General features: G+C 46.0%; 1 protein-coding gene across 2 annotated transcripts in view; it reads left to right on the plus strand.

Moving 5' to 3' along the window:
* The window catches only part of ADAMTS14 (ADAM metallopeptidase with thrombospondin type 1 motif 14), a 97,385-nt gene extending 87,117 nt beyond the window's left edge, over positions 1–10,268 (plus strand). For both annotated transcript variants that reach the window (XM_063133004.1, XM_063133005.1), the window contains exons 18-22: positions 2,412–2,544; positions 3,201–3,408; positions 4,107–4,236; positions 5,260–5,370; positions 9,423–10,268. In XM_063133004.1, coding sequence (XP_062989074.1) covers positions 2,412–2,544; positions 3,201–3,408; positions 4,107–4,236; positions 5,260–5,370; positions 9,423–10,045 — 1,205 coding nt within the window. In that variant the 3' untranslated portion in view covers positions 10,046–10,268. The remainder of the gene's footprint in view (positions 1–2,411; positions 2,545–3,200; positions 3,409–4,106; positions 4,237–5,259; positions 5,371–9,422) is intronic.
* The last annotated feature ends 3,559 nt before the right edge of the window (positions 10,269–13,827 follow it).

The raw sequence follows: 13,827 nt of genomic DNA on the forward strand, positions 1-13,827 counted from the left end.
GATGGCCATTCTGGCTTCGTCCTGGCTCCTCGTGAGTTGCTGGGAACCGGGTATGGTGCACGGAGCTCTTCAGGCGCTCCGTGGCCATCGGGGGGGGGGGAGAATCAGGTTTGTTGTTGTTTTCCCTACCTTTGGCAGAGGAACGCCCGTGTGTTCCTCTCTTGTTATTTTTTTTAAAATGGCGACTACGCCATCCTTCTGGGACATCACGCAGCTGTCTGGACACCCAGGGAGGATCGCAGAAGACGGTAAGTTCGCAATCCTCCCCCTACACCCTTGTGGTGTAGACATGCCCCTAGTGAATGAAACTACTCCAGAGAAAATGCACCCATCTGTAGGCACTTACACAATAGATGGGGACATTTGCAAGCAGTTGCTGCTGCTTTTGGGTTTGCTGAACAACCTCAGTAGGATGCTTTCTTTTATGTATCTTCCTTAAACGTTGAGGTTAAAAGGCTAAAAGGCTACGTCTTATTCAACAAAATGTTTTGTTTCCGGCTTATTGGACTCTGCAATGCCTTTTTAATAAGGGTTTGTCTAACCTGCATAATTGTTGGAGGTGTAAAGCACCACATGCTTCTTTAATTCATATGTTTTGACAATGCCCAGTAGTTGCCCCCTTTTGGGAGGAAGTTATAATAAGGATAAACTTTGTACTGAAACAATCTATAATATGGAACAATGTGCATGTCCTCCTAAATTCCCTACTGGCTTCTTGGAAGTTAACCCACGGACAGTGCAAACGGGTTTTCAGAGCCCTTATGGCAGCTAAAAGACTTATACTATCACGTTGGAACAATAAATGCTCACCTCCCATAATGCAGCGGACTGAGGACTTAACAACGTTAACAACATTTGAACAGGTGTTATATAGACACCACTTGGATATTTGGTCTGCTTTTCTTGAAATCTGTGCATAGCTCTCTCCCTTTTTTTGTGAATGGTATATCTGACAGGAAAAAATGATGATATTCCTATGTATGTAATGTTTCTTTATTTTTATTTTTCACAATTTATTTTTTGTGCTGTTTTGTTAACATTCACAATTTTTTTAAAAAAGGCAAAAAATGTATCGTCCTATAAGGTGAAAGCTGAGGTTAAAAAACCCAAACTGCTGATTACACCAAATTTAGTATTGTATTGCAATGCGAAAGGATGTGTCACAGAATAATACTAATATTTTTAATGGAGCCATTGTGGTGTAGTGGTTAAAGGGTTGGTCTGGGAGTCAGAAGATCCAGGTTCTAGTCTCCACTCAGCCATGAAGCTCAGTGGGGGACTTTGGCCCAGACACTGCCTCTCAGCCTAACCTATCCCACAGGGTTGTTGTGAGGATAAAATAGAGAAGTGGAAGACCACGTAAGCTATCTTGGATTCCTTGCAAGAGGGGAAAAAGCAGGATATAAATGTAATAATCTACACGTGTATTGTAGTAATCAATATACTGGGGCCAATTTTAGAATGAACATGTTTCTGTGTGGCCTTTCTGACTGTGTAATATGGTTATTTAAAATACCCTTTTGTGCAAATGGCCATGAGGGGAAAGTGGAAACCAAAATGCATGTTGGTGGAGGGCGTCAAGGAGACCTAAGTTGCCTCAATACACCTGTTAGTCACGGAGAAGTAATTTGAAGAAGGTGGAATTCATTCTGAAAACAGTTTTCTTTAAAACATGAAAGGAACTTGAATTTATAAATGTAAAGGACTTATGTTGAAATTTTCTCTGGCACAGATAATAATCACCTGTTAAGATGTGAAAGAACTTGGTTAGATCACGATAGTGGGATCTTAACTTGTGTTAGATGGATTTAAAGATGGGACCCAAATTAATCTGCCTTTTTGCCTGTTGTGCTTTGTCACCCTGTGCTCTGTTTTTAGAACTATGCACAATTGGGTTGGATTTTAAAGCTATACATTCTGGGTTTGAGCCACACTAAGTCATATTTAGAGTAGACCCACTGAAATCAATGGGACTTAAGTTGGTCAGGACTTGAGTTACTTGAACCGACTATGAATGGATACTGGGTGAGTTCTATTTTGTCATGGATGTTGTGCAGTATTCCTTCCTATGGTCTGTAGCACCTGTACCAGGCTTCCTAATTCCTCACCTGCATTATTTTTGTAGGTATTTGCTTTATTAGTATCAAGACACTTCTTCATGGCCCTCATATCGAGTGATCCCAAGTGATCTTCGGACCTAGAACTGCTTTCTTTCAGAGAGAAAACTGGTCATCAGGGGCCTTCAGTCCATTTTCTGGGCCCACAAGACTAGCATGATACTGTCCAGAGATGTGTGTTTTGAGGAGAATGCTCACACCTCTGTAAGGAAGGCCACCTCGCACTTTGGGAAACCTGGGCCCAGACATGCTAGTTCCCTCATGGTTCTTGTTTTCGCTTCTGCGGTTTTGCAGGGATACAGTACACCAAGTATGGCTGCCGACGGAAGAGCGATAACCGAATGGTGCATCGGAACTTCTGTGACAATGGCAAGAAACCGAAGCCGATCCGCAGGAGATGTAATATGCAGGAATGCTCTCAACCAATGTGAGTGCTTCTCCCTTCCCAGCCCACCATCCTCCAGCTCTTTCTGAAATGAATTGCGGCATGTCAAGATAAGTGGCTGTGGTCATTTTAATAGAGCATTATCATTGCTTCTCAGTGGCGAGGCATTCGAATGCCAGTGTTTTCTTTTGAAATAATTCCCCTAAATTCTTCCAGTGTGATCCACTACCTAGCGATTTGCGAACTGAAACGAAATTCTCGTACTTCCCTAATTCTGGATCAGATAAAGGGCCTATATAGTCCAGTATTCAGTTCCCTTTCCATCAGTGGACAGCCGGATACCTGTAATCGTGGCCATTCGAACTCTTAGCAGCCTTCAGATTTGCAAACCAGATGGCCTAGTTCTCCCTGAGATAGTCAATCTGTGCCTGCACAGTCCTGTTTCAGACTGCAGGCGGTGGCTCACGTTCCACACAAAAACAGCCCAAAACCTTGCCCACAGAAAGGCATGTCAGGGTGAAGGCTAGGCTAGAACTTTCTCCCTGATCTTTAGCTTTCAGTGTGCTGGGAATTTGTTGTATGGCTCCTGTCATCCCACAACTGCAGGTTGAAATGGTACCACTGCAATAAGAACGAAGCCCGTGAATCTCTCTCTGTTACTAGACTAACGATGCAGGGTTTTGCTCTTTTCTTTGCAGCTGGGGGGCAGAGGAGTGGGGAGCCTGCAGCAAGTCTTGTGGCAAGCTGGGCGTCCAAATCAGAGTGGTGCAGTGCATTCAGCACCTACAGAACGGCACAAACAGGACCGTGCACACCAAGTACTGCACAGGAGACAAACCAGACACTCGGCGGCCCTGCAGCCGTGTCCCGTGTCCTGCCCAGTGGAGGACAGGGGCCTGGTCCCAGGTAAGGCGGCATCTTTGCCAAGGGCACCATTAGGTGTCCTGGCGCCCCAGGCAAACTCATAAAATATCACACCCTCCTCACTTCCGCAGGAGACCTTGGAGCTTCTAGGTTAGGCATCCCCTACTCACTAATGGCAGCAGGCCTATGACTTGGCAGGGTGCAGTGGGATCTTCTTAGGGAGGCGCATAGGAAGCTGCCTTGGACCAAGTCAGACCTTTGGTCCATCTTGCTTGATATTGTCTTCTTGGAGTGGCAGTGGCTCTCCAGCAGTCTTTGCCGGCCCTCCCTGGAGATGCTAGGGATTTAATAGAGCTTTAAACCATGGCTTTAACCATGGTTAAGCCAGAAAGCTGTGCTGTGTTCAGAAGACACCTTAAACCACGGCTTTAACCACAGTGAACAAGGCTTTTTACTTTATTCAGTATGGTTAAAGCCATGGTTTAAGGTGTCTTCTGAACACAGCCTGGCTTTCTGGCTTAACCACCATGGTTAAAGCCGTGGTTTCAGGTGTCTTCTGAATGGGGCCATAGTGTGTGCTCTGCGACCAGGTAGGGATGCCCTGATGGGACTGACAGGAAGGCGGAGGAGAACTAGGCTATGTAATTGCATCAGATAAATCCCTTTGCTCTTCCGCTCAGCCCCATTCTTAAAATGGTAGTCGGCTTGCTAGATCTGCTTTTCTGTCTCCTCTGTGGCAGTGCTCCGTCAGCTGTGGAGAAGGCATCCAGCAGCGCCAAGTGGTGTGCAAGTCCAATGACAACAGCGTCGGTCAGTGTGAGAGTGAGAAGCCAGAGACCATCCAAGTTTGCAAAATGGCAGCGTGCCTAGGTGAGAAAAGCTGGAATTGCACGAGGAATTCCATTTTTAAAAAAGTATGCCCATGTACAATACGGATAGAATGGATGCTGCCTTAACATGGCGATGCACATGGATATGTACGAATGACATTGTACTTGTTGATGCATAACCAGTTGGTTGGTTTCTCTGGGGTCTGCTTGCACAGTGTGTATGTGTAGGATGAAATCCTAAGGAATCTTGAAAGCCAGGACAGGGGAGCTAATGACCACCCAAAGGAGCAAGTGCTGTGGTCCTAGTGAAGGGTCTGGGACTGCAGGCCAGAGGGCAGGCTGAGATTCAAATGACAATTACATAAATTAAGGGTGCTTCCTGATGAGGCTTTTATCGTGCTGTTGCCCTGCCTCAGTCAGAGAATTTTGCAGGGGGTCCAGATGATGTCTCTGCCACTCGTAAAACTCCTGTGTTTTCCTAGTGATTCTTCCTCCCGTCCCACCGCCCTGCCCTTTTACTGCAGAAAATCCATGAAGGAATAAAAAAGAATTTCTGCATAATGCCTCCTAATTCGTAGAGCTAATTCTGGGAACAAGAGGGAAGGCTTGGCTTTACAACCAGAGAGCTATCACTGGGGAGGCCAAAGGTCAAGGGCAGGGGATGTAAATGAGCCGAAAATGGACACTTACCTAGATCCCGCTAAGACAGCCTTCCTCAACCTGGGGCGCTCCAGATGTGTTGGACTGCACCTCCCAGAATGCCCCAGCCAGCTGGCTGGGGCATTCTGGGAGGTGCAGTCCAACACATCTGGAGCGCCCCAGGTTGAGGAAGGCTGCTCTAAGAGATGCTGCATCCATGGAAGCTTATGTCGCAATACACCTGTTAGTTTTTAAGGAGCCAAATACACTCTCTTTGTATTTTCGTCAAAACATTTTAATCCATGTCAGCAAAAATTGAGGATTACTGTGGAGGGAAAGCCTCTAGCATCCTACCTGCCCGCAAGCTGTTTGACTCATTATTGTGATCCAACTACTTTGACCTACTTTTTTCTCTCCCTTTCAGGAAAGCTACCAAGTGTCACAGCAAATGCAGACACCAGTGATCATGTGACTCCTAAGGTACAATGGGTGTCTCAGGAGAGCGCCAAAAACCCTGTTAGTAAGATGTCATCAAGTAAGTGCACGGCTGCATCAGAGTCTCGTGCTTTTGAATGATCATTGGTTTCTCTCTCAGTTCTTTTCTGATACCTAGCATTGCTCAGGAAAAATCCAGCTTATAAAATATTTGAACTAGAATCGGGCTTTGGTGGGTCATACAATCACGCAACTGACTACCTACACTTACTGTGTGGGAAGTGTGGGAGGGAGATGGTTCTTAGGGAAAAGAAACCAGCCTTTGCCTGGAATGCTTCTTAGATTTCTGGTTGTGTGTCTGAGGGCATGTCTAGAACTCGTGGCGGAGGGGGGAGGATCTCATGATATGCTGATCGTGAGATCCACCCCCTCAGTGCACACGTGGCACATGACATCCCAGGGGGAAGGAGGACATCGCGGCTGCCATTTTTCTTTTTAATTGACGATGAGCGCACAAGCGCTCCAACAAGAAAGGTTAGTTTAGAATTTTTTAAAAAAATTCCGCTCCCCCGCCCCACCCTCAATGGGTACGGAGCACCTGAGGAGCTCTGTGCCCCATGGCCAGTTCCCAGCGTTTACTCGTGAGGTACCAGGATGAAACCCGGACAGCTGCCCTCACCTCCCGCAGTCTCAGGACGAAAGTCGGGACTAAAGCTGTCCCGGTTATCCCGGGGAAATGCAGGGATTTTGCCTCCCTGCCCCTGAGATCCCCTGTGCATCATGTGGACGCACAGGGGTGATCCCGGGGCGATTCCTGGGATAAACCATCATCTAGACATGCCCTGAGTCTCAAACTGTGAGCATGAAAAGCTGCCCATTCGACCTGCCCTTATTCTGATCCTTCCTTGGAGAATTGCGGAATACACCCCCACCCACCCACCGACCCCCACCCACCAAAAACCTTGGATTATCCCTGTCCAGGGCTTGGTCTACACTGTTGCTTTATAGTGGTATTGAAGCGCATTGATTACTGATTTTATTTATTTATTTATTTATTTATTACAATTTTATACCTCCCAATAGCCGAAGCTCTCTGGGCGGTTCACAAAAATTAAAACCATAATAAAACAACCAACAGGTTAAAAGCACAAATACAAAATACAGTATAAAAAGCACAACCAGGATAAAACCACGCGGCAAAATTGATATAAGATTAAAATACAGAGTTAAAACAGTAAGATTTAAATTTAAGTTAAAATTAAGTGTTAAAATACTGAGAGAATAAAAAGGTCTTCAGCTGGCGACGAAAGGAGTTCAGTGTAGGAGCCAGGCGGACCTCTCTGGGGAGCTCGTTCCACAGCCGGGGTGCCACAGCAGAGAAATCCCTCCTCCTAGTAGCCACCTGCCTCATTTCCTTTGGCAGGGGCTCACAGAGAAGGGCCCCTGTAGATGATCTTAAGGTCCAGGCAGGTACATATGGGAGGAGGCGTTCTTTCAAATAACCTGGCCCCAAACCGTTTAGGGCTTTAAATGTCAATACCAGCACTTTGAATCGGGCCCAGACCTGGACTGGCAGCCAATGACGTTGCAAAAGGACTGGCGTAATGTGATCTCGCCGGCCAGTCCCTGTTAGTAAACGGGCTGCCCTGTTTTGTACCAGCTGAAGCTTCCGGACCGTTTTCAAAGGCAGCCCCACGTATAACGCATTGCAGTAATCCAAATGAGAGGTTATCAGAGCATGGATAACTGTAGCTAGGTTATCTCTGTCCAGATAAGGGCGTAGTTGGTATATCAACCTAAGCTGATGGGGCAAATTACACATTCCATATACCGCTTTCGTAGTGTTATTTCCTGCTTTTTCTTCCATGTTATCCAAATTACTGCAACAAATGTCATTGTGTGTTTTATGAATGTGCAAGAGGGACATAACATTACCATGATGGGACCATAACAATTTGACACAAGATGTAGATCTACTTCAGTTGTATAAGTAAGTAAATATAATAATGCTGAAGCTATAGGTCAATCGTTCCCAGCCTGATGCCTTCCAGATGTTTTGGACTTCAACTCCCTCAAGCCCCAGCCAGCATGGCTAATAGTCAGGAATTCTGGGAGTTGTAGCCCAAAAAATCTGGAGGGCACTAGGTTTGGAAAGGCTGCCATAGGTCATAGCATGGAAATCAAGGCATCTCAACACAGGCTTTGTACGCTATGAATCAAATCTATACAACTGTAGATTTGCATCTACAAAATATCCAGGGTGAAGTCCACCAACCCTGGACATTTTGGTGGACCACCATAGATTAGTGTGGCCATATGGAAAGGAAGATAGGGATCCTGTGTCTTTAACAGTTGCATAGAGAAGGGAATTTCAGTGGGTGTCATTTGTATGCATGCAGCACCTGGTGATATTCCCTCTTCATCACAACCGTTAAAGCTGCAGGAGCCCTGTCCTCCTTTCCATATGGTCACCCTACCATAGATAGCATGATGGTTCATGAGTTGCGTAGGCCCACAAATTAACAATGGTAAAAGAAAAACTATTTTCAGGAAAAATTTAACAATAAATAGATCTTTGTAAAACAAGATTAGAATTATGCTGCTCAGTAATTTTAGTAAATACTGAGTGATTTTAGAGTGCTTATAATTGAATGAGCAATCTTTAGGAAGAACAATCTGATCTTATTTAGCACAGGAACAGTCAATTCTTCCTTTACCCTTACAATATACTGGTTAATATGGAAGTATTCAATTAAGCCCAATTCATTGACACGTGATTCCATTTTAAAACTCATTTGGGATTAATGTCCATCCAAAAGCTTTACAGTGCAGTCTTATATGTGTCTACGCAGAATGAAGTCCCATTGAATTCAATGAGACTTAGTCCCAGGTAGGTGTGCACAGTCATTGTTTGAAAATGAAATGCTCTTAGATTTTGTGTTTTAATGAGTTCATGTGCCACCTAGTGTTTCTTGATTTATCTGCAGGAGTTGCTAGTGACTGTGCACTACAAAGTGCTGTCTTTGCAGAGCATTTAAGCAAATTCCTAGTAGGTACTTCTGCTTGCTTGCTTGCCTGCCTATTGGTCTGCCTGTTTTTATCTCTTAAAGCTATCTGTACACTTGCATCTCACTGACTTTTCCGTTCCTCTCTTTGTCTTCTCATCTTAGGCTCCCATGCTGACATTCTGCAGTTGCTGACATATCCATAGGCCTAATGCCATTTGGGTACATGATTTTATGCACCTTTTGTCTCCTGTAAACAGTAAAAAATACAGTGATTGTCGCTGAGCACACATCATTTTCAATCTTTAGACTTTCCTGCCTATCTTTCAAACACGTTATTTCAACATTATCTGTGAAGTGTAGCAGAACATGGGTTTCACAGTTCTTTAAGCCTGTGTATCACAGGGCTAGGATGTGGGAATTGACCATTTCTCCATAGAGATGGTAGAAGAAGAAGGGAGAGTGAAACGCAGCTCCGTACTTCTGGCTTCTGATTGAAACAGTCATATGCAAGTGGGATCATAACATGGGCCTCAGAGGGAAGGGGAAGAGGAAAGGAGGGCATTGAACCACACCACCCCTCTTGTATCTCTGATGCCCTGTACAAATGGCTTCAGATTGTGTTTGCCCCATGTGACAACCTTCAGTTGGAGGCCAGCCCTAAGCACTGGAGTCCTACAGATATGTGACTCCTTTTTTCTCTATTCTTATGCATCTCTTTCTCTCTCTCCCTCCCTCCCTCCTTCTAACTCCATTTCTGTCACTACTGCCAGATATATTAGCATCATTTTATAACAGCCTTCCCCAACCCAGCATCTTCCAGATGTGTTGGACTGCAACTCCCATCAACTCCTGATGGCCATGCTCGCTGGGAAAGCTGAGTATTGCAGTCCAACATACCTGCAGGGCACCGTGCTGGGGAAGGCTGTTTGGCAGCAATACTCAGAGAGATGTAGGCCAGGTTGACTTGATTTGGATCCAGCTGTGATGTATAACATGGGACTGTTTTCTCATAGCATTGTAGTGTGGTCATTCAGACTACTCTGTGCCGTTATTTGATGTCACAATGGATTTGGGTGGCAGTTTCGCCCGTCCGACAGAAGCACATTGTCGCTCCACTTAAAAGAACCTTCTTTTCTTGTCGTAGAGGAGCCTTGCCTTGGAGACAAGTCCATCTTCTGCCAGATGGAAGTCCTGGCTCGCTACTGCTCCATCCCTGGCTACAACAAGCTCTGCTGTGAATCCTGTAGCAAAAAGCTCACTACCAGTCAGCCTCCTACCGTCAACCAAGATGCTTCTGAGACTGGGACACGTGGCGGTGCTGTCCTTCCAAGCCCCTTCCCACAGCTGCCTTTCCATCCCACTGTCATGAGCCATCTGCAACGGGTAAAAGGCACCGCTCCGAAAGAGACGGAGGCGGCCCGTGGACTGCTAGCCACTCTTGCAGGTTCGACTGCCCTGGGCAGCTGTCAGTCGAATCTTGCTTCTCAGTCTCAGGGCAATCCAGACAATGGCACTGCTAAAGGTGGCACATCAAGGTTCCTCCCTCCTCTTCGACAAGCTCTTGTAGCAGGGTGGGATCCTGAGGGCCTCCGGGGCAGCCCAGTCTTCCAGTGGTTCCCTGCTGTCTTGGACAAACCGTTAGCTGTGTCACCCAAAGAAAGAGACTCTCCTCTCCTTTCTCAAGGCAGAGTGGGACAGAGAAAGGACAACGTGGAGTCCAAACAGTCGCCTGCCAGCCTCAGGACCTCCTCCCCTGTGGTAACATGAGTAGGGGTGACTTTTTCCAGAACCTTCTATTATCTCTCTCTCTGTCTCTACACAGTTCTCACGGGGCAAAGCCGCCACATTTCTGAGCCCCATTCCAAGTGGGAAGAGGACCCATCTCAAACACAACCCGGACGATTTTGTTGTTGTTCTGTGGTGCTTCTTTTTTTTTCAAACAATATTTTTAAAAAATTCAAAGAAGCCCACAGTTGCAGCAGCAACGGCCATTCTGCTGCCAAACGAGTGGCCAAGAGCGGCTGACCACACAGCACTGGTGTAACCCAGGTTAGGTTACCTCAGAGTGTGGCTTGAATCAGCAGGGCTTTTTTTTCTTCCAGGGTGCTAATGAGAGGTTTTTTGAGCAATAAGGCAAACAGAACAAAATACCCAATCCAAGGACTGTGTGTCGTTGTCCCCACCTCACCTCTTTCCTCAGTTTCCACCCATTGTTGCTGCTGTTCCAGCCATGGTGGATTCTGAAACAGTGCTGCGAGCTACACAGTTCTAGTCAGAGTTCTGGTGGACAGCGAGCTGAGCGCGTCATGCCATGCGGACTGAAGTTTATAGTGTAGCAGAGAGAGGAGAAAACCTAGTTTAGAAAGCGAGAAAGAAGTGTTTGGTTTGGACCACTGGCTTCCTGAACCAGCCAACACAGCATCCGTAGTTGCTGAGCTGGTGTGTTGAGAAGGGATGTTTAATTCCACAGCTCACATTTTGAATGTCACTTGAACTGGGTCTGAGCGATGCACCTCTCTCCTTTTAAAGCCAGTGTTCTCATTGTGTGGCAGAAGGCCTTTATTTAGCATGGCAGTGGCAAACAGGAGAATATAAGGACATAATAAGGACTGCCTTGTTGAATTGGACCAAATGTCCATCTCTTCCAGCACTTTGTCTACAGCAGTGGCCAGCGAGAAGTTTACGATCAATGCAGGGTGCTTCCTGCCATTCTTCGTTTGTCCCCAGCATCTGGTAGTCAACATATGCTGCACTTGAAATGAGAAGGACTTGTAGAGCAAACAAGGAATCCAGGGACAGAAACGTGTTTCCAAATGCCTTTGTATTTGAAATAATGTTATTACTGCAAAGATTTTGCAGAGTGTGGCCTTTCTGCTAAAAACAAAGCAAACCAACAAACAAACAAACAAATCATGTGGACACCTTTTGTCCCTCGCAATACACTTCATTTCACTTCAGCTTTGAAAGCTTTCTCTTGCGTTGGCAAAGGTGCCGTCTTGTGCTCTGCTTGAGGTGGGAAGTGATACCAGTGACGCTGGTTTTAATAAAATCTGCCCACTGCAGGAACTCCGGATAAGTTAGAACAGGTGCTGTTGAAAGTGGCTCAGGTGTGTGGCATTGAACCAGGAGCTACCTGAGCTGCAGTCGGTGGTTTTGAAGGTGTCTGATGATAAAAGCTACATTATGCTGAGGAATGGATGAGAATAAGAGCCAGAACTGGGTATGAGGAATATTGACCAGTCTCTGTCTGGTGGGAATGAAGACCGGGAAAACCTTTAGGCTGATTTATGTCAAAATCCTTTCTCTGACTAACCTCTGTCCTAACACTCCCTCCCACCCCACACATGCACTTAAGGCTCTTTTTTCAGGGGTTGTGGCTTGTTGGTATTTAATGGCAAACCCCTTTTATTTTTTCCTTCAAACATGTTTACGTCATATGGAACCCAAAGGGCATTATCTGTCCTTTCTCAGACCTTTTAAATGCCACAAGTGTAGTCTCAGGGATCAGGACAGCTTTGTGTAGTGCTCAATTAACCGCACTAACAACACACTAATGCTGCTGTTGTTGGGTTTGTTTGTTTGTTTTTTGTCTGAGTCTTGCTTCCTGTGTTACTTTGAAAAGACAAGAGTCCTGATATTTTAAGATCCAGGAAAGCAACAACAACGTAAGATCATGGGGAGGGTGTCATGTGCCTCTCTGTTTTTAAGGACAGAAGAACCCAGGGCAAATCTCTGGAAAGTCTAGGAGACAGATGCAGCAGCCACTTTTTCGCATTCAGAAAAGGAAATTTGTGTATTTAAAGTTCATCGTCATTGAATGTCTATAAAACACAGAAATGATACTTCCTACGTTGCGTGTTTTCCCGGGGCTGTGCAGAAATGGCTACTGTGAGAAATTGGTACCGACGGTGTCAAATGGAAGGAAAGGTGGTGGAGAAAAGGTTAGCGCAATAATTCTGTTTGGTTTAAATGTCACAGAAGGCCGCGTGATTGCAGAGTGCAGAAGCATCACACGTCCACACAAGGCCAACAGACAAAGATTTGGGCAGCCATGTTGCAAATCAGTGTGGGAAATTTGGCTTTCCTTACCTCCCACCTATAGCTCCATACTGTGTGCACACTGCTGCCTACCCATTCTCTGTCCCCAGTTGGCTGTTGCTTCTGACTTTTTCTTTGAAGACCTCTTATTCCTCTGGAGCATCCCTCTTCCAAGCCTCCCTTCTTAGACTCACCTGCTTCCTCTGTCATGCTGACAACTTCGGTCCTTGTCTTCCATCTCCCTTAGGCACAGCCTGCCCCTCCCCTATTCAGTGATCTCAACACCTTAACCAATGGCAGACAGAAACACTTGGGATCAGATCAGCTACCCCAGTCGTGGCCAGAACGCCTTGTGCCTGCCCTGCCTCTCTGAGAAACCAGGATTGCTCCACCTAGAGCCTTCATCCTTGCCCCCATCTGATCTAGGGTGACCATATGAAAAGGAAGACAGGGCTCCTGTATCTTTAACAGTTGCCTAGAAAAGGGAATTTCAGCAGGTGTCATTTGTATATATGGAGAACCTGGTGAAGTTCTCTCTTCATCACAACAGTTGAAGCTGCAGGAGCTATACTAGAGTGACCAGGTTTAACAGAGGGCAAGGCACCTGCAGCTTTAACTGCTGTGATGAAGAGGGAATTTCACCAGGTTCCCCATATATACAAATAACACCTGCTGAAATACCCTTTTCAATACAACTGTTAAAAATACAGGAGCCCTGTCCTCCTTTTCATATGGTCACCCTAATCTGATCCCTTTGTTTATTTCAATATAGTCTCTGTGCCTTCTGCAACATTTTAAGAGTGTTGGTAAAACACATGTCTGAATCCTGCTCTTTTTCTTCAGTTCTAGTGTATCTGGTCCCCAGAGTAGGCCAAGCTGAGTTTGGGAGACAGTGTGATTCTTCAGGCGCTTTGCTGACACAGGGCTCATTAAAGCGAGTGGGACTAATGCAGTAAATACCAATCTGTGTGCCATTAGGAATTAATTAGCTTAGGGTGACCCTATGGAAAGGAGGACAGGGCTCCTGTATCTTTAACAGTTGTATAGAAGAGGGGATTTCAGCTGGTGTCATTTGTATGCATGCATCACCTGGTGAAATTCCCTCTTCATCACAACAGTTAAAAGCTGCAGGAGCCCTGCCCTCTTTTGTATCTGGTCAGTCTAGTATAGCTCCTGCGGCTTTAACTGTACAACTGTTAAAGCTAAAGGGGTAACAAATGCTTCAGGGCTCTTGGGAACCCAAAGAGAATGCTGCTCACAGTAGCTAGTTCACTTCTATAGTCTTCGGTCCTTTTGATCACCCTCCCTTGGGGTGGATAGTCTTGCTGTGCATCTGCACTGGGTATGAACAGAAGGTCATAAAATCCCTCCTGGTTTGCAGCAGAATTGCCTGTCCTCAAAGGAGGCGGCCTGGGTCTCTGTATGTCCTGATGCTCCAGACATGCCCGCTCCCACTCAGGAGGCCCTGCCCATAACATGGCTCACAGAGAAACACGGATTGGGCTCCACTG

Source organism: Elgaria multicarinata, chromosome 8 (assembly GCF_023053635.1).
Source record: "Elgaria multicarinata webbii isolate HBS135686 ecotype San Diego chromosome 8, rElgMul1.1.pri, whole genome shotgun sequence".
In the NCBI taxonomy this organism is placed as follows: Eukaryota; Metazoa; Chordata; class Lepidosauria; order Squamata; family Anguidae; genus Elgaria; species Elgaria multicarinata.